The sequence below is a fragment of the Pogoniulus pusillus genome, chromosome 9, assembly GCF_015220805.1.
Source record: "Pogoniulus pusillus isolate bPogPus1 chromosome 9, bPogPus1.pri, whole genome shotgun sequence".
NCBI classification, from domain to species: domain Eukaryota; kingdom Metazoa; phylum Chordata; class Aves; order Piciformes; family Lybiidae; genus Pogoniulus; species Pogoniulus pusillus.
The window spans coordinates 15,438,103-15,464,531 of record NC_087272.1 but is presented as its reverse complement, the minus strand read 5'-3'; the positions used below and the strand labels follow the sequence as shown (position 1 = coordinate 15,464,531).

At 41.5% G+C, this 26,429-nt stretch overlaps 1 protein-coding gene across 2 annotated transcripts in view; it reads left to right on the top strand.

The window, feature by feature from the left end:
- Positions 1–26,429, top strand: part of FBXW7 (F-box and WD repeat domain containing 7) — a 169,094-nt gene that overhangs the window by 123,501 nt on the left and 19,164 nt on the right. Inside the window, exons 1-4 of one of the 2 annotated variants that reach the window (XM_064148657.1) lie at positions 10,053–10,270; positions 12,695–12,777; positions 15,759–15,900; positions 24,502–24,636. In XM_064148657.1, the coding sequence (XP_064004727.1) occupies positions 10,115–10,270; positions 12,695–12,777; positions 15,759–15,900; positions 24,502–24,636 (516 nt within the window). In that variant the 5' untranslated portion in view covers positions 10,053–10,114. Of the gene's footprint in view, positions 1–10,052; positions 10,271–12,694; positions 12,778–15,758; positions 15,901–24,501; positions 24,637–26,429 lie in introns of those variants that run through there. The other variant, XM_064148656.1, reaches the window with a different exon arrangement.

Below are 26,429 nucleotides of genomic sequence, written 5' to 3'. Positions count from 1 at the left end.
GAAATTGCACAGCATAAGGTTAATGACACTAGGTTAGCAAGGCTTCCAAACGTCTGGTGTGACCCCAGCATGCTTGGCATTCCTTTCTTCTGTGCAAAGGTTTAGCATTGATTCCTCTGTGGCTGGAAGAATGTGCTGGGGGGAAACGAGCTTAAGTTGTGGCTCCCCCAGGCCCCTGGAGAGGGGGAGTTGTCATGGCAATAAATCATGAGAGCTCCTGGAAGATGAGTAAATTATCTTTTCTGCACGGTTTGAGGTGAGAAAAGGAAGCAGGATCAAGCAGGTATAATGTGTAATTGTCCCCTTTGTAACTTTTGCCTACCAGTAGGGCAGAACGTGTGTTGTAGAAAAAGGACTATTTGCCTGCCAGAGATACGTTGGGCTGCAATGAGTCTGTTGTCCCACCAGGTCATAGTGTGGACTAAACTGAAATGCTTCCTTCCCCTGCACTCACCGAGCATGCTGGGCCCAAAGGCAGTGTGGGCAGAGCAGCGTCTTCCCTGCGGTGGCTGCTTCCAGCTGCTGTGCAGTTGTGGCCAAGTATGGCAGAAGCAGCCAAATACTCTCTGATGTGCTGCAGCCTGGACATGTTTCCCCTTGCTGATGCTTGGACATTGTATAGAAAAATTCTTTCCCTGAATTCCCAGAAAGGAATAAACAGTGGAAGAGGATAGAAAAGGAGTAATAACGGTGAGAAAATATATCATCTTAGGCTAAGATGCTGTGGAGAGGGCAGGTGAGAGGAAGGTAATGGGGCGATTGCTGGGCCAGGAGATGGATATAGCGGAGAGCAGGGGAATGGAGGACTCTGGGGCTGGTGGTTACAGAGAAGCAAGGATGAAGAAGGGACAGGGGAACCCCAGGAAGGTCACAGACATTCAACAGAACAAACTTCTCTCTAAAGCTGAGATTCATGGATCCCATCCATGTGGTATGAGAAGACTGCCCTGAAACTTACTGGCACATCATGCTTCACCTTCTTGTAGTGCCGTTGCACCAAGGATTTCATCCTGCTGCATTAATCACCGCTGGATATCTGCAGCAGTGAGGTATTACATTGGAGCTCAGGCTGTTCCACGTTAGTGGCACACCAAACAGAGAAGCACCGTGTTGTCAGATGATTGGAGGGGGGAAGATTAAATTTCCACATTGAAAAATCCTGCCAGGATGCTGTTCTGAAAACATTCCAAGTTTGCCTTTACAAACTTGATGCATGTGCACATGTGGGTAACAAGTATCATAAATTGCAACTACAGACGCCGTTTTTTTCACAGAATCTGTCCTACTTAGTATGCTCTGTGCACAGGGCTGTCTTGGTAAGCAGCTTTTTAGGAGTAAAAGCATCTTGCACCTGTCATTTCAAACTCCTCTGAATGCCTGGTTTTGTAACCTTTATAGGCTCTTTAGGTAATTCAAGCAAGAAAAGAGATTTGACATTTTTAATAGTCTTTTTTTTCCTTTAAATACTTCCTAAATCCTTCTGGTATAATCTTTAATTCCAGGAATTCTTCTGTCTATAGCCTAAAGGCTCGGCATTAACTCCTTATCATTCTCGTGTACTACTAATGTTGTAAATAGACTTCTATAGATTATGCCAGATAAATAAGCACTCCTTTTGGCAGTCAAAATTAAGCTATCTAAAAAAGAAAAAAAGAAGGGGAAGTTAAGAAAACTTAACAGAAAAAGGTAGTAGGTAGCAATAGTCTACTTGTATTCAGTGTGATGGACAGGTATTTTTTGAAAGCCTTCCAAGTCCAAGCAAAACTAACTTTCTCTTTTTTCTTAACAAAGGGGATTTCCCCATCTGCTGCTATTTGAGTGAAAACAGTTAGAGCACCTGTCTTCAAAGGCAGAAATGCTTGCTTCAACAATTTGGAAACATTCTTGTAATTGTTTAAAAAAAAAACAACCAAAAACCGAAAAAAAATCACCAAAACGCAGCTGATCTCTGTTAGGATTTATTTCTCCTTTTTTTTTTTTTTTTTTCCCTTGGTGGGGGTGGTTATTGTGTTCCTCTTCTGTTGATCAGCAAGGAGGGCTTGTGTTTTGTACGTTAACAGTACAGAATTAAAGAACAATGTTAAGTGCTGCATGGTTTTCTAACTTGGTGGAATATGTCACAGGCAGAATCTGTGAAATTATAAGAACAGGAATATAAGGGAAAACTACTGAAAATAAAGCCCAAGTGTGGTGCTTTAGAAAGTAACAAAGTGCAAGGTGCAGACTGCTGTCTTTGTATTGCCTCAGGCTGTGCCCAGGTGGCGTCTGGCTGCTGGCATGGCAGGCCATGCAGGCATGCCCTTGACTTCAGTGGCATGTAAGGATATCCAGAAGAGCAGGCCAAGGGAGGAACCCAGATGGGGATGCACGTTGCCAGCTTCCTCCACAGAGCAAGCATGGGTGCCAGCAGGTTGCAGGGGCTTTTCAGCAGGGTGATATCAGGCTGGCTGGCCACAGCAACCTGCGCAGTGCTGCTCAGGCTTGTGCAGGATGTAGCATGCAAGGTCATCTCCTGGGGAAATTTAGTGGAGTACTTTGGTCGCTGAAGCAACTGCTGCTGTGTTTCAGAAGCACAGTCCTGTTCAATGTGAACTTGAGTGATTAGCACAGCTAATACTGCATCTATAAATAGCATTTGCCTTACAATATATTAAGTTTAATGATATAATAAATAGATTACAGTTAACTTTAATAGGACCACAATGAATAGAGGCAGTTCTTATGACGATCTGCTGCTGATAGTGAATGTTTTGCAAGATGCAAATGTAACACCTCCTTCCCCTTTGAAAAATGAATAATGTAACAGTACTGTGTAGAAACAAAACAGGAAAAAAACAACTCATAATGTCCCTGTTGCACAGAAAGCAGTCAAGTACGTGAAAGCGCAGGTTGCATTAGCAACCTTAACTCTGCTCCTTATGAATATGCATTATGAAAAATGTTTATTATATGATAATATTGCTAGTTTTAAAACAAACCATACAGGATTTCTCTGTAGGAAACTTCCCTATGCCTAGCTCCACTGTTACTTTGGTCTTCACTTTAATAGGTACAAAAATATTTTAGGAATAGAACAGTTTGGGTTTTTGTGTTATTTTAGGGGGGTGGGTTGTTTGTTTTGATATTGATTGATTGGGTTTTTTTGTTGTTAGATAAATAGTATGCGGTTCTAATCAGACAGGCTTCCTAGGGTTTTAACATGACATGTTTAAGGAAGGTTGACATTATACCTCCTGCCGTTGGTTCACCTTGTGCTTGGTTTGCAGTAAAACATTAATATTTCAGTATCCATTTCCATTTGACAGAGAATTAAGTATGTTTTTCAAGGCAAATAAGTCATTCTGTGATAATAATACAGCCCTACGGGTTAGGAGGATGAAGCCTGAACTGCAGATTCATAACATTTAACCTAAAGCTATAGTTTGGCAAGCTTTTAAGGTAGCTCTTCTGGGGGCTTGGGAAAGTTAAAAAGGCAAGCAGACTGTACCTTTTGCTATGCTGGCACAGACATCTGTGTGGCCATGCAGTGAGAAAGATGAGGAACCTGACCTGGCTGAAAAATACCCTAACAAAAAAGCATCTCTAGGTCAGCTGCCATCCCAGCCGACCACACAGCCATACAATGAAAGCTGTGGTGGTACACCTGAGAAGGTGACACAAGCATAGCAATGACTGGCCAAGGGCAGCTATGGGTATGGACAATGCTTTTCGGTGGTTGTGCTGGCTTAAATGCACATCAAACTGTAGCCAAAAGCATGGTGCCTCTAGGTGTTAATAATAGCCTTATGCTCTCTGCATGGAACACTCAGGTCACAGTTCATCATACCTTTTTCTCAGTGGTGTAGCTGGCTCAAGAAGTTTGTGCTCTGTCTGTGAATTGCTCATTTTCTTCTGCTGGCTTGGTTTTTTGACAGGGTAGGGCAGAAAATTAAAACACTAGCTAGTTCTGGAAAAACAAAATAACAGCAACAAATCAAATGAAAAACTTTAAAATTACTTCTCACTCACTGGTTAATCTGGTTCATAGAGCATTTCTACAGATATTTATTCCTTCAGAATTAAAAACAAGAGGCGTTCCGGGATGAGAATGAGTCAGTGAGACTTGGACATCTTTAGGCTGGCATTGCCAGCAAGAAAGTGTGCCTGGAACTGCCCTTCTTAAATGGGTGTAGGACAGCTTTCGCTGTACTCCTTTAAAACAACCTAAGCATCCAAGTGTATGTTTCAAGTTCTGTGCCCAACTACAGGCAGCCAACAACAAAGAGAACAGGAAAAGTATGACCTTCACTTCTGCTCTGCTGGAGACAGTGTGATGCCATATTACATTAAGCCTGTTTTTGCAACCTCTTCACTCTTAAACTGTAATGTTAAGTTTATTCCAAATACCCAGCTCTGAGGGTCATTACATGCATTCCAGGTTTAAATCCTTGTCAAAGGTATTTTTGCAGTCATTAACTAGCACACCTTTTGAATCCTATCACAGTATATTTAAAACTTAGTGTTTGGGTTTTTTTTTAAAGGCAGATTTTGAAAGGAAATGGTTTATGGGAAATCCACGCTATATGCAGAGATACACCTTTTAAAACTGTATTTATAATCAGCTTCATACAATTCTCATAAAATCAGAGGTTTTATTAATAAATATTAATCTGATTTTTTCCAGTAGCTATCTGTGTCATTTCCTTCCCTGCAATAACAAAACTTAGGAGCTGTTTACAGTTTTGCTTAACTACAGCACCTTCCTTTGCATGGAAATGAAGAATAATGGGTTGAAAATTTCTGTTTGAAAGCAATCTTCAAAATGCTTTGCCAAGAACCGTTATACAGATAGTAAAACATTTCAGTAATACCTATCATACTTTGTAATATCTATTCCCCACTCCATTAAGTTAGCATTAGATGACTTTGTGCAATTTTCTGTGTTGCGTCCGTGTGTCCTTCCTCCCTTAATAGAGTTCTGTTGTTTTCCCTACTTCATCTCATACCTTAAGTTCATCAGTACTGCAGAACTGTGTCATTGATCTGTAAGCTACCGATGAATCATACTGCAATGGGCAGGATTGTGTTTGCTTTGCACTACACAAAATTGTAAGGTTGAATTTCTTTCTGTAACTATGTTGAGGCAAACGTGCTGGCATAGACCTCTCTAAACCTGCTGCAGGTGTTATAAGTAAATTGAGTAGAAATTCTTCCATCTAAACTGCTTCCAAGGAGCCAGGTTGCAGTTTCTTCATACTTGGAGCATAGCAGCTGTTGGTCACTAACATTCATTTCCTCAAGTCTAGTCTGTTGCATCAATACTAATTGTATATACTGCACAAACACGTGGTTAAACCTGAGTGATAAGGTGCCTTGTACACAGTGCTCTTGAACTTCACCTGTAATCCAAATATCGCTTTTCCTTAATTGGTCAGTGTCATAAAATTTTGTCTCACTGTGCCCAAAGGTATGGATTTTACCTGTAAAATTTTGCTCCATTTTAGCACCTAGGATATATGCTAATCAATCCCAAATAAACAACATCCTTAAGGCCATTGCCTAGCCTAAGATGAACCAGTTGAAGCAATGAGAACAAGGAAATCCCAGTGGGTCATTTTTATTTCCTGTGTTCAAACAGAAAAAGATCTGATAGCAGTAGTGGTGGCCTTTTGTAAAGACCCACCTTGAATTACTTTGGAACATGTTTAACACTTGCTATTGTATGGAGTATTTTTTCCTCCTCTAATACTTTATGCAAGTTAGACTCTAGGACCTGCATTTCTTTTGGACTGAATGGGGAGCTTAAGGCTTAAATGTTAAGTGTGCTAAGCTAAGATGTAGTTAAATGTCTAAAGCAGATGGCAGAAGTACCTCTCTGTGGGGCCAGCTTCTTGCCTCAATGGGAGCATTTGGCAAATTAAATGAAGTATGTGGTGAGATGAAGAGTTCAAATATAGAAGACAAAGTGCTGGCTGCTGCAGCTGCCCAAATTAGATTACCAAGCAGAAGGGATGTGTTTAAAACCTAAGCAGGTCCAAATTCAAGGAAGAGAAAAAGTAACTAGGCATAACTGTCCTTTACAAGTCATCTTTACTGTTTCCAGGGTAAATCTTGTGCATCTAAGGATTTGGCCCCACTTGATTAGGGTGTTTGGTTTCCTGGGTGGAAAAAAAAATGCAATCCTATTAGACAACACACAGAGAAATCCCTCTGAAATGTTTATAAAAGAGTCAGTCTGCTGAGCGTCTGCTAAATGTGCAGAGTACACAGATCTCTTCTGGCACCGTCATGAATGATGTATATACCCATATTAATGGAGAGACCAAACCATATTGATCCACAGTTCCTCCTGCACATGTCACTGTTCCTAAAGCACATATGTGTATGTGAAATGCCAATTGCAGATTTTGCATACCATGGTTTAAGCACCAGTGTACTTCCAAAATGCTGACTGGCCATTACCACAGCCAGACCACCCTATGGTCTCTCCACTCAAAAATGTTCAACTAAAAAAACCAAAAAATATTGTTTCTTTGGTCTGTTGCACTGTAATCTCTGTTCTTCTGGGGATTATATAGCTCTGCGGGTGATTCTGTAATTCATTCTAGTCTTTCATTAGAAGTAATAGACATTCTTAATTACAGCATGCCACATGACAAACTGGTAAAGGTGCTAGAAATGTTGCCAACAGGAAAAGAATTGGATGGTGTGAATTTTTATTAATTAAGAGCTGGCAGTACTGACAGAAAACGAGATTGGACTTGTGTCCACTGGAAACTGTAATTTTGGTGTAGACATTTTTCTAAATGTCATGAATTGTATGCTGTTCATGGCTTTAAAAACTTGAAAAATTATCTTGAGCTTAAAATAAGCCAACTTTTGCAGTTGAGCATATATCAAATAAGGAAAGAAACACAGGAACGTCTTTTTCTCTTAACCTTGCTTTATAAACCATGGTCTTCCTCAGTGTATCCTGTCATGAGCATTTACTTTATACCATTAAGTAAGTATTCCTAGAGCATATTAAGTTACTGCAAGAAATATTATTGCAAATGTCAGTAGAGATATAAATGAATGCATTATCTCTGCTTCTTCCTGTCAGGCTCTCAAAAGCATCAGAGGGGTTGAGGTCTTATTCCTCCACCACTGTATTATCCAGGAGAGTGCAGAGTGGAGCTGTGTGAGTTATTGCGCTGCTCAGTCTTCCTGGGTTGGGCAGCTCCCTCACTACATTTGCAAAGCCTGAAGTAATTTCTCATCATGGAGAGTGTGGTGTACCTATGACAGTACACTTTTTGAGGACAAGGGAGTTCTCAAAGTCAAGGGAGAGACTGAAAGTCCTTTATAGACAGGAATTTAGAGCAGGAGCCTAACAGCAGATGCCTTTAGCCTTTGGTGGAACATGTTCCTCTCCATCAACTACAGGGCACCTAGGCTGTGGAAGAAGAGCAGACACCCAAGTGCAGTAGTCTTGTAACTACTTAAGACTGTCAAACTTAATGTGCAGTGGAGAGGATGATTATTTATTTGTAGAGAATTGAAAGCAGTATGACTGTAGAGAAAAAATAGTGAATATGTGAGAGCCAGAGCCATATCCATATGCAGTTTTTGCCTTTTGCTCTGAGAGAGGCAGACTGCTGAATAAGAGATGGTCACCATTCAAATGTCAAAATCTGTCTGTGGTGCATGTATCTAAAATTAGGAAAAAACCCAAACCTTTTGCATGAAATAAGTATCTGATATACCAAGTTTTCTACCACTAGGAAATCATTGTTGCGGTTAGTACGTGGGCCTTGACTGAGGTGAAGAGATTAGCAGTGAAGTCAGTGTTTGTGGTTTTTTTTTTTACTCTGACAGAACATCTGCCAATCATGATCAAAAGGGAAGGAATCGGCAATAGCAGTACTCCAGAAGAGAGGAAAATAGTAATTTCTAATTATCATTCAACTCATTGACTGCTTACTTTGAGGCACAGTTTGTTCAAAAGATACATCTAGTTATGCTGTCAGGTTACACTTACTTTTGGGCTGGGGAGAGGCTGATCTCTGAGGTTTTCCTACCAGTGCCCACTGCAGTGCTGGAGGAAGAGTAGCCATCATCCCCACTCTGCACTGATTGCACTCCCAGATGAGGGAAGGGGCAGAAGTAGCAGTGAACGCTACAGGGCATTATGCATGCATGTGTGTGAAGTACTTCGAAATCCCCACAGCAGTAATGTTCAAATTCTTTCTTACTCTGATGATTTGGGTGTTAATTTGCTTCCTGTGATTATTTAATGTGTATATGCAGCCAGTGTTTCTTTTTTCCTTCCCCTTTGCATGTGATGTGCTAGCAAAGGAAGACAGTAATAGTCTCCTGGGATATGTACAGCTCTGTTCATATCCGAGGTATGAAGTCAACTCAAGACCATTTTGTTCTCATAAAATATACAGCACCGCTGTTTAATGGATAATGGCATAAATGCCAAGATTTGATGGGCAGAACAATTTTCACTGGGAGAGACAAAAAAAAAAAAAAAAAAAGAAAAGACTACAAGGACTCTGTGGATGGGAGATATGTAGAACTGTGTAGAAGCAGGAGCTCGTGTGTTATGGGGTAGTGATTTTGCCTTATCCAAGTGTGCTAACACTTAGGTATTATAAAGTTGGAATACATGGGGGATACTTTGTTCAAGTACTAATGACTAAGCTGACACATTTTACCAAAAGTAATGGCACTTACTTAGATGTGTCTTCTTTTTTCTACTTTTTTTTTTTTTTTTTGGGGGGGGGGGGGGGTAATTGTTGTTGGTTTGTGGTTTGGTTTTTTTTTTTTTTTTGTACTGCTTTGGGTCATCAAGGTGATTTCCTCTCAGGCCGTGTAATTGCTTCTGTTTGAGTGTATCAGTCTGGAAGGCTAGTGAGCATCTATCATCTGGGGAAATTAGAGGGAGCGATGGAGGTTCAGCGCATGCGCTAGGCAGGCCGTGCTCTGAACCTGGGCAGAAAACTTTGCGGGAGGGGAAAACAGAACTAACAAAGCAAAAACACCCGCACCCCACCAAACAAAAAACCCAAGAGAGTCCAGCTTCTGCAACTGTTCTTATTTATCTGTATAGGAACTACAGGCACCTAAGTTGCCTAGCTGCTCTTGCAGGTATCTGTCTGAGAGCCCAACCATATGTCGAGAACTCCAGTGCCCTTGACTGGAGACAGTCAGGCTGAGTCGCGGGCGTTTGTTGATGTGCATAGAGCAGGAAAGGACCGAAAAAGGAGTGTTCTTTAGCAAGTAATTACGTAGGGCTGTCCGTACGCTTTCACTGAAACGGAGGTGAGACTTCCCGAAGACTGCAGACCAAGCTAAGATGGCTCGGTGTGGCCTGAGGACCCTGGCGGTGCGGTGCGCGTGTGGGCTGCTGCCGGTGCGCTGGGAACTCGGCGCTTTCCCCGGGAGCGGTTCTGCCGCCCCGTGCTGGGAACGGGGATTTTGCTGTGTGTTACGTAACTGCTGGATTCGAGCCTTCCGACTCCGAAACCCTCAAACCCCGTTTATTCTATTGTTTAGCCAATAGAGGGTATTTCAGTCTCTTTTTCCCTGGCACGGCCGTAGTAGGTTCGCAATCACTCTAAAATTATCTGCACCGGGGAAGGGTATTTTGCGTCTGTCCGGGGTCTGCAGTCACGTACGAGCCCAGCTGGGCTCGCCGAGGGCGGCGGTGCAATTAGTGGAAATGAGCTTGTTTTGCTCCCACTTGTAAAAGCGGGAAGCGTGCGGCAGGGGGTTAACACAGCGAGGGCTGGGGGTCAGGCTCTGTCCTCTCCGCGGTTTGGGGGTTAAGGAAAAAAAAACAGAGGAGGGAGAGGAGGGATAACCCCAACCCACGCAGCGCTGTTTTCGTCCCGGGTGGGGGGCGGTTTCTCGCCGCCGGGCCCCGCGGGCTTCCTCCCGGCCGCGCAGCCCGCAGTGCCGCGCCGCCGCTGCGGAGGCGGGCGGGGAGGGAGGGACGGGGCGGGCGCGGGGGGAGCGGGAGGCGGGGAGGAGGCGGGCGGGCGGGCAGACCGGCGGGCAGCGGCAGCCGAGCTCCGCGCGGCGCAGGCAGGGCAGGGCCGAGGCGAGCCGGGCCGAGCCGCGCCGCCGCCGCCCGCCGTGCCCGAGCATGTCGGCGCGGGAGGCGGTGACCTACCTGCCGGATAAGGGGCTGTACTGCCAGCGCCTGCCCGGCCGCCGGGTCCGCGGGGCGCCGCAACCGCGCAAGGGGAAGCGTGCCGACACCATGGGCTTCTACGGCACCCTCAAGATGATCTTCTACAAAGTGAGTGGCCGCCCCTTCCCCCAAACCTGGCTACGCGCCCGCGGTGGGAGGGAGGGGCAGGGGCCAAGACTCGAGCTCGAGGGAGCCGCGCGTCTTCCGCGGCGCCGCTCCGCGGGCGGAAACGTGCCGGCGGCGGGGGCGCCGGCTGGCGCTCGGCGGGGCTGCAGTGCGCGGCCGGGGAGCGCTGCCAGCACTTGGGGCGGGCGGGGATGCGGAACGCAGGTCCCTGCCCTTCTCTCCTTTTTTAGTAGACTGCAGTCTCCAATTATTTCGATAAATAAACGTTGTCCACAGGAGTTGGGTTTTCCTGGCGACATTAAATATTTACGGGCATGATCGCTCGGCGGTTTCTGGTTTTCGGCTACACAGAGCCTTACTGGTGTCTAAATCTTAACAGTAGACCTCACTGCTGTAGAGAAAGTTTTATCTTCTTCATATGGAAAACGACATTTTTGACCATATTTTTACTTAGTACCTTTTGAGATGCTGGAAGTCTGCTGTGTGGTGGACCCCGTGAAAAAGTTGCTTAAATTACCCAAAGAAAAACACACCAACCAAAATAAGCAAGTGAAACCATTATTAGAACAGAGAACTGCATACCGTTTATTAATGTAAAAGAGTAAATCACTGCAGCTGCTTATTCTACTATAGACTTAACACTTTTTGTTTGTAAGGTCTGCTTTTTTGGAAAACTGCATCTCTCTCTTACGAGGAGCCAAAGGGGGGAGGGGGGAGCATGATGAGGGTGATTATAACCTCTCAGCAAGCCAAGCTGGAAATAGAAATTCTCCTTGTGCAAGAGAAATCCTTTCTGAAAAGTCTACCATCAAATACTGAAATTCATGCTCAAACATCTTATTTACACTTCCAGTAATTTTGATGGCTCACTCATCTAGCACAGTGATAAAAGATGGTATCCATTATTTTTCAGTGATGCTTACAACTGGTTTTCCGGGGGAAGCGTGGGGAAAGGCTGCTCATCCTGGGGCACGGGGAAGCAGTGAGGTTGAGGCAGATGGTTGGTCAGTGCTCAGGGTGGTTCTGGCTGAATGCTCGTCTGATGAAATTCTGTGGAGTGTCCCATGTGAGGCATGAGCAGGAAAACACTGCTACAAGGGAAGTTCTTCTGGGTGCCTTATAGCGGTGACTGTAAGAATGAGACCAGTTAACCTTAGCTTTTCTAGTGGTGTAAAGCACAAGATTTTCAGCGACTGTTTCTAGGGAAACCTATAAAGGCATTTTAAAAGTAAAAAGAAAAAAAAATACAAGAAAAGTATGTGGACCATACACACTAGAGAATCTTGTTGGGTGTCGGTGTTTCATTTTGAGGTAGGCAGACTGATTCAGTAAATGGTTAAAATAGATATGTTACAACGTAGCATTCAAAAACTCAGGTCAATTATGTGAGAAAGAAGGTAACTTTAAACTCTTTTTTTTTTTCCTGGGGATCAAATGGTCAAAACAAATTCTTGAGTTGTAATAGATGTAATTTATGTGTTTTGCATCTTACAGTTGTAAACATCAGCCAGCGTTCTTCTGGCTAAAGCATTTTAATGTATCACATCTTAAAAAAGGAAAACCAACAGAAAACTCAGAAATTACATTTGACATACGTATGTCTCATTGAATCCAAAACCCTGTGGTTAAAGATTACCCAAATATGCAGAAAGTAATCTTTATTTGTCTGACTGAATAAATATGGCTCTGTCTGGTTTCCATCTCTTTGGTAATTTTTGCAGGCTGGCTTCCCTTTTAGCAGCTGCCCTGCTCATTATTTGGTTTTGATCATACCTAATTGCGGGTGACGTTCAAAACCGAGGTTTAGTGTTTTTCATCCTAACCCTTCTTGTAAAAATGCGACTTAACCTGTCAGTTTTACTGCAGTTTTATAGATGTTCTCAGTGTAAAACTTAAAAGGGTAGACAAAAGAAAAAATATATTTTAATTTCTTCTTTTTAGGTCCTAAAATGTCTATTTGTTTATATAATGCAGATAGGCTACCTAAAATTTAACCATTTCCATGAGAGACTAAGCAATGAACCTGAACACAAAGAGTGAAGGGGTTTGGTTTAGTTCCTTCCCTCCCCTCCCAGGGGAACAGAGAGAGAATGATTTAATAAATAAGCCAAAATAGAGTGCTCTATACTTTTTCACATTTGAAATCTGAAAATTAAAAGAATGTAATTCAAAGAGATTGTAGACCCTAACCCAGCAATAACATATATGTGCACTGTGTTAACCATGTATCAAATATTATTGGAGGTACAACCAAAACATGTTGCTTTAAATCATCTTGTGAATGTCAACTTTGTTGAAAGTCAATATGTATGTAAAAGATAAAATTGATTAATTTTACAGAAGTATGCAAGAATAAGGCTGGTCATGTAACTAAATCCATGTTGTTATTCTTCCTTCACCTTGCAGATGAAGAGAAAGTTGGACCATGGCTCCGAGGTCCGTTCTTTCTCTCTGGGAAAGAAACCCTGCAAAGTCTCAGAATACACAAGGTAATGAAATGCAGTAACAGAACACTGGATATCTTTTGAAATGTTAAGCCAAATTCCTGGCTCCTGTTAATGTTAAAACACTGTAAAGTAAAGAAAGGGTGGTATCAGCATTTATGTATTGCTTAGATAATTGCATGAACTGAGGATGAGTTTTAATGAAGTAACCAGACTTGCATTTCTTCAGTTGAGGTTTGTGTTTCATTCTAAGTATAACACACCCATTTACTTAAAGACTTTTTTGAGGGTTGAGAATGAAATCAATCACATTTTTTTATGGGACATAATGATTAAGCCTAAGATTATTACAAACTGTGATCGAATGTATCACTTTGCTATGGTAACAAGAATGAGATAATGGAAATTTATGTAGGCAGAGCAGACCATCTGATCTTAACAGGAACAAACACATGCTTGTTATCCACAACATGAAAGCACTATGGGTTCTACTCTGCTTCCTTATTAGTCCTAAATGGTACCAGATCACATAACTAGCTGCTGCTGTTCTGGTCAGGTGCTTTGTGGGGTAAAACACTCCTAAATTTGAGAGGCAGTAGTAGCTTAGGCCCTGGGTACACACCTTACAACTGCAGTTCTTACTGGATGGTTGCCATAACAGTTGTGCTTGGATGCCACAGTGCTTCCTATCCTGTGTGAATTTACATCATCTTACGTCTTTTCCCTATAATAAGCATCAGCCCTCCCACAAGCATTGAGTTTGCCTTCTGAAGTTGTCTGGAGGTGTTATTTCTTTTCAACATGGCATCATACTCTTCAGTCATTGGATGGCTTGATCTTGCAGAAGTAATTTATATATTGTTTCTGTACTTCTAAGAGGTGATGAGCTACAAGTTAGGGCAGTTTGGGGAAACAAATTCCAGGGTTGCTTTTCTGATCTGTAAATGCTGCAGTAGAGAGGAAGAAGGGGATATCTTGCTGAAAATCTTGTGTTGCAGCTTCCACATTCCCCTCTAGTCTCAAGTTGGTAGCATCTCCAGATTTCTGAATACAGTCTAATGGAAGAACACTCTTCTTGGCCATCAGTTCCTTGGGTGACACACTTTTCTCTGCAATCCTGTAAGAGCAAGCAGTTCAGCAACAAAGAAAACACTGTTTTGTCACATGTCTGTCAGATTCAGAGGAACCACTGGATTGTTCACCTTCCACAGAAACCTCACTGGCCATTAGGGGAATGAAAACTTATGGGAAAAATAAAACACAAACAAAAATCTTGTGGTTTAATCTCAGGTCAAAGGAAATAAGCTTTTAGATCCTGTTTTGAGTAACTGGTTTTGGCTGAGAACCAGTGTACAGCAGAAGAAATTAAAGTGGAACTTTTCTACTGGGGCAAGCTTAAGGCTATGTGCTGCTCAGATCCAAAAAAGCCAATTTTAAGAGCCTTATTTTGGACCTTAAATGATAGGCCACCTGCTTGATCTCTGCACAGGTAATGAGAATAAGCTATAAACCAGATTTTGTTTCAAAAATACTTTCAGTTGACATTGCTTGGTTTTTGAGTCATCATTGGCATAAAAAATCCTTAAATAACATCTGATCCTCTCTTGCAAACTGCTTGATTATACATTATTTAAATAACGTTTAAGCAAATGATGCAGTTCTTGTGCCTGCTTGCTTCCATTTTCCCTAGGATCAGGCACTCTTTAAAACTGGCAGGTCTGATGAATCTTTGCTTACAGCAGGTGAAGCCCATAAACAAATATCATTAAGAAGGTCCACCTGTGAAACCGTGGTTTTGTATCAGCTGTTTTCTCTCACTGCTCAGTAAAATTAACACTTGAAAATAGGCCTGTTCAAACCAGTCTTTAGTTTTCTGTACCAGTTTGGGTAAATGCTAGGACATGCTATGATTGCCCTTCAGAATGCGAATGATTAGAGTGAAGTATTTGTAGACTATGATGAGATAAATATTAAAACAAACTTGCCTTGCATCGTTTGAAGTTATTCCTGTAACCACTGAGAAGCCAGGGAAGCCATGAAGCTTATACCTACTAAAAAGCTGGATTTACCATACACAAAAGCGAAGGGATTTTTTTGAGTCCCACACTGTATTTAAATTTTTCATGCTTGTGCAAACGCTACTGGAGTTCCAAATTTCCTGCTAGGGGATACGACTTTGATATTCTGTGAACGAAGTACTTTACATTATGTTAAAAAAAAAAGAAAAGAAAACCTAGTCAGCTGTATTTCTTTAGACTCCTACAATAGCAGCTTAATCCTGGCTCTTTTAAAAGCTCCATCCCATATGAATGAGCTGGGTTTTAACATGTCAGAGTGAGAAAATCAAACTGCAATTCAGGGAGCACCTTTGGCTCCTTTTCCCCTCCTCACCTCGCTCTCCCCTTTAGTTCCTGTGTCACACCATCAACGTGCAAACTTTTAAAAGACTGTATAGAGTATTTCAAAGCCCAACTCCAATCCATTAAGGCACTAGAACTGCTTGATACTACTAGTTCTTTGTCAACAAAGTACCTTAGGAGCTAAAAATAGGTACTTTTTTTTTTCCTGTTTAGTGATGAAGCAGCACTAGCACATTTCACATACAGGTGAGACTCAGAGCTCTGGCTTTCTACATCACCAGTCAAAAGGCACAAATACAGCCCAGAAAGAAAGGAAATACTCTGTCAAGGAAAGGACTGTATAAACCTGTGTCTTTATAGACAACCTGCTAGCCAATTAATGGAGTGGTAATTTTTCATCCTTGAAAGGTGACCCCCACTTCTCCCTGGCTGGAGAATTAGTACTGCAGGGGTAGCAACAGGCAGGTTTATGAAAGCAAGGCAGCTGACCTCTTGAGTGACTGGCAAAACAATTTGTCGTGTTACTACTTTTGTAGCAAGTTAAAAGAATTTCGATAATAGTTGCAAATCCTGTACTAGATTTATTTTTTTTTTTTGTTCTGTCATAAAATTCTGCATTTGCCTGAATGTTCTGCATGTGACTCTCCCTCTTTATTTGTATTGTAGTACTACAGGGCTGGTGCCATGCTCCGCCACACCTACTACTTTTGGGGACCTGAGGGCAGCCAATGGCCAGGGACAGCAACGTCGCCGCATTACATCTGTGCAACCACCGACAGGCCTTCAGGAATGGCTGAAAATGTTTCAGGTAACTAGCGCTTAGAGAGATAAATATCTGAAGCAGCTGGCACCCAGGATTTAAGTCAAAAGGTGCTTCAGTAGAGGCAGTCCTCCATACACAGCCTAGAATGTTTCTGTCCTTGATTTTGTGTATTGTTGCAAAAACAAATGGGCATCAACTTTAAGGAATAGTTGTTCCCCTTCCAGCTAGTTTCTGCAGAGATTCACAAAAAATAGCTGTTTTCTCTGGCATCTTACCAAAATAACTCCTCTTCCTTGATGCTTTCACATCTCTGCAGTGTCTTACCAACATGTAATGACTACCTCCATCGTCTCAAGCTAACTCGAGACATTTTCACTTGGAGACTAGTAAGCATTAGTACGTGGTTTGCTTCAGTGCAGATATAGCACTAAATTTGACATTAAGTCTGGTGTCTTCTAAAAATAGAAAGAGAAGTTTAGCAAAAATAGATTAAAAGGAACCTCACTGTTAACACTGTTTGCACACTGAACACAGTACCATCCAGTAGATGTGTACACAGTTAAAGGGAGGGGAGAAAGTGGGTTTCTGTATCTTTCCAGCAGCCTTCAGCAATGCCTGAAATGTAATATGACCAAAGAAAAGTTGTGAAGGACAGAGCTATGAACCACTTGCACAGGTCAAAACTGCAGTTTGCATGGACACCAGTTTGGTAGCACCTAAGCTAGTTTTGCATACATTAATATAAACATCTTTTGGAGCAGGCCTCTGCTCCTGTTCCATAACCAGTATCATGGGGATTTTTTTGCTCTATGATTTTGATCTGTACTTTTTAAGAAACTGGAGTGAGGTCCTAGTCATTAATTAGACAAATGAAAGTATTATGCCTTCCTGACTTGTTTAATAAACTGTTACTTCTGAAAGCATTTTCAAAAGCAGTAACTAATACAGCCACTGTTTCAATTATCATAACAGACAAAGGTAGAAAAGCAATACTGTAGACAGCATAGCAAGCATACTCCTTTGCAGGCAGCAGCATGCTTTTGGCTTGATTTCTGCTGCCACGTAATACTGTCAGTTCTGAACATGAAAATAATGTAGAATTCCTTCCCTCTTCATTTTTATACGTTTATAAAATGCTTAAAATGGTGGAGATTTGGAATTAAGATGTTCCTGTACACATCCTTCAGTTTCTTAAAAAAATTAACATTTAATTATTATGGGGTATCTTTTTTGAGACTGTTCAAAGAAATCTGTCTTTAACCCATAAGCGTCCTGTTTGAATGGTACTCTATATATGATAATGTAATACCATGTTGTATTTTAGTGTTTGCTAGTACTAAAGCCTTTGTACTAACAAAAGTTATTTTGTTAGCTGTAATGTGTATTTTCTTACATAAGATTGATAGTAATCAGTAGTTATATATTTTAAAAGGTGGTGAAAGGCTGAATTGTTTTAGAAAGTGGTGCAAACATTCTTGACAGTAAGAGTAATGCTGTTGTCTGTTTGGTCAGGATATAAGAGAGAAGTCTGTAAGCCTGTGGAAGTTCTGCCTATAGTTACTTCAGTGTTAGTAATTTGGGATTAGTGACATAGAAAACATGCCTTAATAAATACAATTGGATACTTCTGACTTCTCAGAATACTTAGTTGCCTAAATACTAATGCTAAATGCTTGTCTATACCCTTGAGGGAGAGAGAGAGAACTCTCATAACTGGAGATCATCAAGTAGCACTTATTGATCACTTCTGTCACTGGTAGGTTTTATTGTGTTCACTAAGGGGAGTCCCTTATTTCAGAACCAAGAGCTTTCAAAGTCAGATAGCTGTATCTCAGTGTTACGTCACATTTGCTAATGCCAAATCATCTCATCTTCTGTGTGGTAATTTTCCATGTGAGTTTTATGAAAGGGGTGAGTATTAAACAGTGAAATAATAAAAAAACATTCTTTTGCTTTAGTAAGGGGAGATAGCTCTGTCCAAAGAGTGACATTAAATGGCACATGCAGCATCATTCTTGCAGTACAAAGTTTTTTTCTGTACAGAGACAGAAATGAAAGAGCTTTATTCTTTATATACTGTATGCCTGTTAAGCCTGCCTAATACAACAGTCTTATTTCATATGCAAATGTATTTCAAATTAATTTTAAAGCTAGATTTCCAGGAGAGCATTAGCTGGACAAATGTACTGTTTTAAAGTAGAATTGTCTTTTGGCACAGACACTTGCAGGAGCAAGTGATACTCAGGTTATTTTGAGGTCTCTCACCTGTAAATTGGCCTTCAGTCGTTCTCCTATGTTACCTTTTCAAGCTAAAAGCAAGGCTACTGCTCAGATATTAGAAAACTGAAGATGGCCTTTTTAGGTTTGGTGGGTTGTTTTGTGGTTTTAATTTATTTTTGCATGTTATTGCTGCTGTTAGTGTTTATAATTAATTTACACCTTTTACTTTGAACATGACAAAAAATAATGTAGAGAGCAGGAATGGAAATGTAGCAGTGTTTTGCTTTTTAAAATTAAGATCTATATTGATTTCACTGAAATGCTACTCTGCAAAGAATAATAGAGAAGCATAATAGGTTGAAACCATTTGATTTCTTAAGGGCCTGGCTTTTTCTTGTTGTTTTGCAGTGAATCTTGGCTTCAGGTCTTTATAATATCCACTATAAGATTTTTAAAACTCAAGGCCCAAGTGTATCCTTACAATACTTTTACAAGACTAGCTGGGTATATTTTTAAGTCACTGAATTGCTTGCCATGAGGAAGAAGAAGGTCAGCTGCATATTAAGTTCATTCAGGAATGGTGCAGCTTTAAGAATTAAGTTCTCTATCTTTTCACTCTTCCTACTTTACATACTTAGAGTGTTAAGTTTTATTTAAGTAATTTAAATTTTGCATTTTCTTGGAATATTAGTGTTGGAAAGTTGTTCCATACACTTTAAGTGCAGGCAATCACTTTGAGTCTAGTGAATGCTGTTTTTTTGCCTAAAATGGGAAGCAATTTTTTTCTCAGCAGTTTACATATTGTCCAAAATGCTTCTGCTGTTTCTGGCTGGCAGGAGTACTGTTCCTTGCTTTTAAATAAATAGTTGGCTAAGCCATCTAAAATGTAATTACCTGCCATTCTCCATTTCTTACTTTTCCAAAGATGCTCAGGAATGCATAAACGTGTGACTGAGTAGTTCACCTCTTAAATGAAGTAAGTAGTAAAGATTGTATCATAGCCAACATTGCAGCATTTTCTGCTCTGTATCTTGCAGTGGGACTGGGTGATGAGTTTGGTGTTTCCATACAACCCTTATGCACAGAGTAGGTGAGATCCACACTAGAACTATGTGCTTCTTTTAGCTTCGTTCATGTTACAAGTTTGTTTCAGAGGATCACTGCAGACTTAAAGCTGATGTCCCACTCATGCATGCTTATTTCCCATTGGTTTGAATCTCAGGGCAGTTTTGATACATACCAACTTGACTCCTTTCAGAAGAGGCTCTATGTTGTCCAGTCCATAGTGGCAACATAAGAGCCTGGACCAGTTGCTATTCCTTTGGACAGGTTCGCAATACTTGTGTAGATGTTCACCCCAAGTGACCAGATTAGCTCTTAGAGATGGGTTAATGGGGGGGGGGGGGGGGTGTGCTACAGCACCAGCTGCTTCCAAACCCCTCCTCTTGTAACAAGGTTGATGTAGACAGTGTTTATTTCAGTGGGTTTTGCTTACATGCTGTTTTCATCCAGACTGAGATACCTTTGAGGTAGAGGATGGCAGGGTTTTCAGTAACTCATCTGAGAGTCAGAAGCAGGCTCCAGAAGCCCTCAGTGCAGATCTCTGTAATGACAGACCTCCATTAGCAGAACTCTGTGGCAGAGAACAGCACCCTGAAATTAAACCTTTTAAAATAGGACTCCTAAATATACTTGTGATAGAAAAAGGATATAATTGCTGCAAACTGTAATTGTACAGATTTGAGCTAGCAGATGAGATCTGTGCAATAGAACAGCAGAGGTCATGAAAGGGCAGAGGTGTAGAAACAGGTAAAAAAAGATTGGTGGCAGATCAGAAAGGAGGCATGAGGTAGAAGTTGTAGATGCATCTAAAATGTCATTTATATTGATTATAAAGCAGTTTTGCATACCTAAAAAGAAACAGCATTTGAATGCAATAGCAGAGGGGAACAAGAAGGGATAGTTTTCAGGTAGGTAGTATCATGGATGCAGCAACTGCATTACTAACTGAGGAAATGGTATGAGCCAGCCAGAAAGCTTTGGCTGGCAAATCAACACCTCCCTGAGGAAATGGAAGGGAGGAGGGGGAATGTTTGTCTGAGGGCTGTATTTCTGGCTTTCCAAGGGGTATGTGAATGAATCCTGAAGTTACCTTTTTTGAGGGGAACCCTTGCCTGTCATAAAAGTTTTAATTTTGCATTAAAATGCAACTCAAGTTTTGAAGACAAAAACCAAACAAACAAGTGTTAAAGTATATTCTTTGCAAGGTTCTTCTATTTGAAAGGGAATCATGTGGTGGAAATCCAAGGTGTCTGGACACTGCACCACATATCTCAGAGGTCTTTGGCCATATGCAAGGTTTGCAGCTTCGAAAAGTGTTTGGAACCTTTATTTCTCTTTCTTTCTGTAACGTTTGCTCACTGTTGTTTGTCATCAAAGCCACAAACGTTTTTCTTACCCTCCCACTCGAGCAGATTTTTGCAAACAGATCAAGCCATGGGGCCCTGAAACGGTAATTTACTTGTCTTGCTTTCATTAACGCAAACAGTTGTGTTCATCTGGCAAGGTTTCATCCCAATTTTTCATGCCAGACATTTCCCTCTGAGACCCCTTACAGACTGTAGCTGGAGGTTTGTTTGCTTAAGTAAAAGACTGAGGGGACAGTGGCCTAGAGAAAACATTTTGTAGCAGCTGATTGCTTAAAAACAGCCTTAGGTAGCTGCCTGTAGCCATCCTCTAGTAATGAATGGACAGATGCAAAAATGTGCTGCTTTTGTTCTTTAGCATCTCTTTATCATTTTAGAATCTTTTTCCTCTTCTGTTCAGATGGGTATTATGTCCTGTCCAATATCTTTATAGATGATCTGGTCCAGGGAATTGAGTCCAGCATCAATAAGTTTGCAGATGACACCAAGTTAGGAGCAGGTGTCCATCTGTTGGAGGGTAGGAGAGCCCTGCAGAGGGATCTTGACAGGCTGGATGGGTGGGCAGAGGCCAATGGGATGAGACTTAACAAGGTCAACTGCAGAGTTCTGCATTTTGGCCACAACAACCCCAAGCAGCGCTACAGGCTGGGGACAGAGTGGCTGGAGAGCAGCCAGGCAGAAAGGGACCTGGTAGGTAGTAGCTGAACATGAGCCAGAAGTGTGCCCAGATGGCCAAGAGAGCCAGTGGCATCCTGGCCTGGATCAGGAACAGTGTGGCCAGTAGGATGAGGGAGGTTATTCTTCCCCTGCACTCAGCACTGGTCAGGCCACACCTTGAGTCCTGTGTCCAGTTCTGGGCTCCTCAATTCCAGAGAGATGTTGAGATACTGAAATGTATCCAGAGCAGGGTGGCAAAGCTGGTGAGAGGCCTGGAACACAGCCCTGTGAAAGAGGCTGAAGGAGCTGGGGTTGTTTAGCCTGGAGAAGAGGAGGCTCAGGGGTGACCTCATTGCAGTCTACAACTACCTGAAGGGAGGCTGTAGCCAGGTGGGGGTTGGTCTCTTCTGCCAGGTAACCAACAACAGAACAAGGGGACACAGTCTCAAGTTGTGCCAGGGGAGGTCTGGGCTGGATGTTAGAAGGAAGTTCTTCACAGAGAGAGTGATTGGCATTGGAATGGGCTGCCCAGGGAGGTGGTGGAGTCACCATCCCTGGAGGTGTTCAGGAAAAGCCTGGATGAGGCACTTAGTGCCATGGTCTAGTTGATTGGCTAGGGCTGGGTGCTAGGTTGGACTGGATGATCTTGGAGGTCTCTTCCAACCTGGTTAATTTTATGATTCTATGGTATTATAAGGACAAAAACATCTAAGCTTTAAGAGTTGCATATTAAGATAGTGTACAGTGAAATTATTAATCAATAACGTGCTCATAACTACTAGCAATATTTACCACAGCAAAAACCAATACTCTTCAGGTTGAGTTGTTCTAGTGCAGCTGCTTATAAATTAAGAGTCAACTGACTTTGGACATTTATATCACAAGGCAGCAGCATAGTTATTACTTTCCCTTTTTCTAATTCTTCGAAATTCAACCGTAGCCAACAGATGAGATTAAAGATTGCAAATGTTTGTACCTAATACCAGATAAGCTCTGGGTTAATGAAACAAACCTCAGTTGGAGAGTTGGTGAGATAGACGTTTCTTCAGTTCATAATTTATTGAGAACTGCTCTCTATTGCAAATGTTTCTATTGAAAGAAGTAAAAACTGTTTATAGCAGAACTGCTGCAGTTTGTGCTGAAATATACTTGCTTCTTTTCAGTGCTCGGAGGTGTTGGATATGAGACATGGAAACCCTCATGTTGTATGGTGAAAATCCATGTACACATATACAGATGGGAAATGTTTTCTTGCCATCTTAGACCAGTTTGCAACTGTATGGAAAGGCTCAGGTCATAGGAACTTCATTTCCCTTCCGCTTCTCTGTTCAAGTAGGCTGTCCAGTGTTTGCTGTAGAGAAGGAGCGTGTAACTGGGCTGAACAAGCTGCTACACACTGCTGGCTTTCTCACAACTGTCCCAACAGGTCCTCACACCATAATTAAGGCAGCAAGGCTGAGGACAGAGTGGCTGGAGAGCAGCCAGGCAGAGAGGGACCTGGGGGTACTAGTCAACAGCCAGCTGAACATCAGCCAGCAGTGTGCCCAGGTGGCCAAGAACGCCAGTGGCATCCTGGCCTGTATCGGGAATAGTGTGGCCAGCAGGACCAGGGAAGTCATCCTGACCCTGTACTCAGTGCTGGTTAGGCCACACCTTGAGTACTGTGTCAAATTCTAGGCCCCTCAATTCAAGAGAGATGTTGAGGTGCTTGAACCTGCCTAGAGAAGGGGGCAATAAGGCTGGTGAGGGGGCTGGAGCACAAGTCCTGTGAGGAGCATCTGAGGGAGCTGGGAGTGCTTAGCCTGGAGGAGGCTCAGGGGAGATCTTATTGCTCTCTACAACTACCTGAAAGGAGGTTGTAGCCAGGCAGGAGTTGGTCTCTTTTCCTGCACACCCAGTGACAGAACAAAGGGACACGGTCTCAAACTGTGCCAGGGCAGGTTTAGGCTGGATGGTAGGAACCAGTTTTTCATGAAGAGTGATTGCCCATTGGAATGGGCTGCCTGGGGAGGTGGTGGAGTTGCCATCCCTGGAGGTGTTTAAAAGGAGGCTGGATGAGGCACTTCGTGCCATGGTTTAGTTAATTAGAAGGGTTAGGTGAGAGGTTGGACTCCATGATCCTAGAGGTGTCTTCCAACCTGGTTAATTCTGTGATTCTGTGTGACCAGTGTTAATTGTCAGAATCAAATCCAGAGAATAGCAATGTAGAGCAGGAGTAATGCAGGCCCTGAGATAGCTGGCAGATTAATGCAGAAATCTCAACTGCAAGGTATCTTGCCTTTTTAAAATTTCAGTTAGCCTCTTGCCATAAATGTAGTATCCTTTGTATGTGCTAATTTACTTGTAAATGTCACTCTAAAAAACATTGAGGAATATGAATGTAAATCTGCTCTCAAAAACTATGATGTCCCATTTTCTCTCACAGGCTTTATTCATGCTCCAGTTCTGTTGCTAGAACAGCTAGCAGTGGCTGTTGTTCTTTTTTTCCTGTAAAGATGTTTTTTCTTTAAATTGCTTTCACATGACAAATCAAGACTCTTTGATGAGCATAGATGAGTTTAAGATGTGCTTTTCAGATGTGTACTGTATTGTCACTAATTTTTTCTACAAATGATGCTGCTCATTTCCACACTCTCAGATGAGAGCCTTAGTAAAATCTTCACATTTTATGGTGCCCATTAGTAAAAATGCAAGATAAGAAAATTACCAGACAAAATCCCCTGTTTATTCCAGTCTGGATTGATACTTACAAAATATACATTGGTTTCTAGCCAGGATTCTGAAATTACAGCACTGTCACTTAGGGACATAGCATAGTAATAAGCAGGCAGTAAGCTAATGCATTTTCAGAGAAACTTCCTTTTGTTCCTTTTCATTTAAAGTTTTTGGTCTACCAGATAAAACATAAAGGTTGGAAGTTACCGTCTCACTTGAATGCACAATGGAGCAAGATGGAGAGGGAGCATGTTCTGTTGCAAGCCCTTTGTTGTCAGTAATGTGTATATAGATTTCATCAACTGCAAAAGATGCTTAATTAATTAAATTATTATTATTAAATATTGTTATCTATCTAATTGCTAATCTGTATGTGTGTGTATAACAAATCCCTTCTTAGCTTATGAATCAGTGTAGTCATTTTGAATATTTTTAGTTGATTAACTTCTCATTTTTGTGTAATTAACATGAGCATTTTTCTTGATGGCTTTTTATATGCTCTTTATATGCTTGCGTTTAGCTTGATAAGGAAACTTAGGTTGCCTTGTTGGCAAAGCAGCAACACTTAGGACTATAACCCAAACTAGCACATTAAACTAAGCTTATTGTTTCTTTTTTTTCCTTGCAGAGCTGGAGTGGACCAGAGAAATTACTTGCTTTAGATGAACTAATTGATAGTTGTGAACCAACACAAGTGAAACACATGATGCAAGTGATAGAGCCCCAGTTTCAAAGAGACTTCATTTCGTTGCTCCCAAAAGAGGTGAGAAACAGAAGGTTAATAGTGGGCTGTGCACTGCATTAGCTGCTTCCTTTTGAAACCCTCCACGCTAATGCTGACATTCAGTTCCGCTAGTGTAGTGATGTAAACTGATGCTAGAGGTCCACAGTCTGGCACACTGCCATAACATGGCTACTGTAATTTCAGCTCCACATACCTTATCTGCTGCTAGGCATCTGGGTATCTGGAAATATGGATGACTCCTTTAAACAAAATCCCTGTAGCTTTAAAAATATCTCTGTGTCCTAATTGGGCTGATTGTGCTTTTTTTGCGAGAACTAGTTCTGTTAGGGCATGCACACTCAGAAGTTTCCTCTGGATGTCAGACCTTTCTGCAGGTTATTCTATAAGTACAGGCATTTTTGGCTAATGCTTTAAGTGGCAATAGCTTTCGTGGATATTAATTTTGAATTTATTTTGAACTTTACAATCTCTACCAAAAAAATAAACCCAAAAGCAAATCCATAAAAAGCACTTCTCTCTAAGGATAAAACCAAACCCTGCTTAAGCAGATGTCTTACAGTAAGTCGTTTACTGCAAATCAGATCATGTTAATAGAAGTTAAAGAGAAACTAGGATTTAGATTGCAGGGTGTGCGCTTTTCATCTTCTGTACGTAAATGCTGTCCACAGAAGAGTAGTTACTGCTGTCCTTGCAACTACAACATGAGGGTGTGTGATGAAAGATTATAAACCCAGTTTGCTACAGTTACTAAATGAATATGTTTGAGATAATTGAACGGTGCTGCTTCTGAACTTGATACATCTCAGGGAATTGGAAATTGTGTTGTTATTTGGAGTAGGAAGTCTATTTTCTTTTTCCAGATTTACTTCTTTTTTTGTTTTCCATGTGAAACTGTCATTAGGGGCTGAAGTCTTCATAGGTCTTCAGTTATTAACACACTACAAACCGAGTTTTTAAAAGAGATTCTGGTGCTAATATTTGGTTGCTGTGTTTAACATGGTCTTGTTGCCTGAAGACTGTTCTGTGTCTCTGTTTCTTGACATTTTTTCCTGATGTATATCCTATTTTTGAATACTTGGATGTGCAAGACCCTCCTTTCCTTTTATAGACTGTCATCTTCACAAGTCAGGAAGTGTCACAGCCTTCCCTTGCTAGTTAACATTTGTAAATGTTAGAAGCAATGTATGCAATGAGTATTAACTCATTACAAAGGACATAACATTAGTGTTCACAGAAGCACTTCCTAGGTATCCTACTTCAGAAGTGGAAAAGACACTGAGGGAGGAGAAAAGTTTATTATTAAGACTTTTTTATGGTTGCCATGTTTCTAGAGAAGCTGCCCTAAGCAGCCTTATTTCAGAGGCAAAGGAAAGCAGCAAGACATTGTATTTTGAGAATACAGAAGATACTTTGCCACTTCTGCGTCTACTGAGTTTGGAAATTTAATACAGAATTGATAACAGTAACTCACAGATTAGTTGTCTTCATGTGATTTAGGGGCAAAACTAATTCAAGTACAACCAGTGATCTAGTTATGCTATAAGCGGTAATCACATTAATTATTATTGCCGTTTTTAGCAGTTCCTTCACAGAAAAGAGAAGCTATTTATCTGTAAAACTTTTTGATTGGTTTCTTGACTCCATTGTAAACTACTTTTAATTTTTCTGTTTTCAATGTTTTTTCTTGCCTCTTGAAACCAGAATATTGTCAAGCACTTAGCTCTGTGGACAGGCTGACTTTCATTGGCAAAGCTGGCTTCACTAATTCTAGCTTCCCAACCTGCAGTCGTTGTCACCAACATTAATGTAGT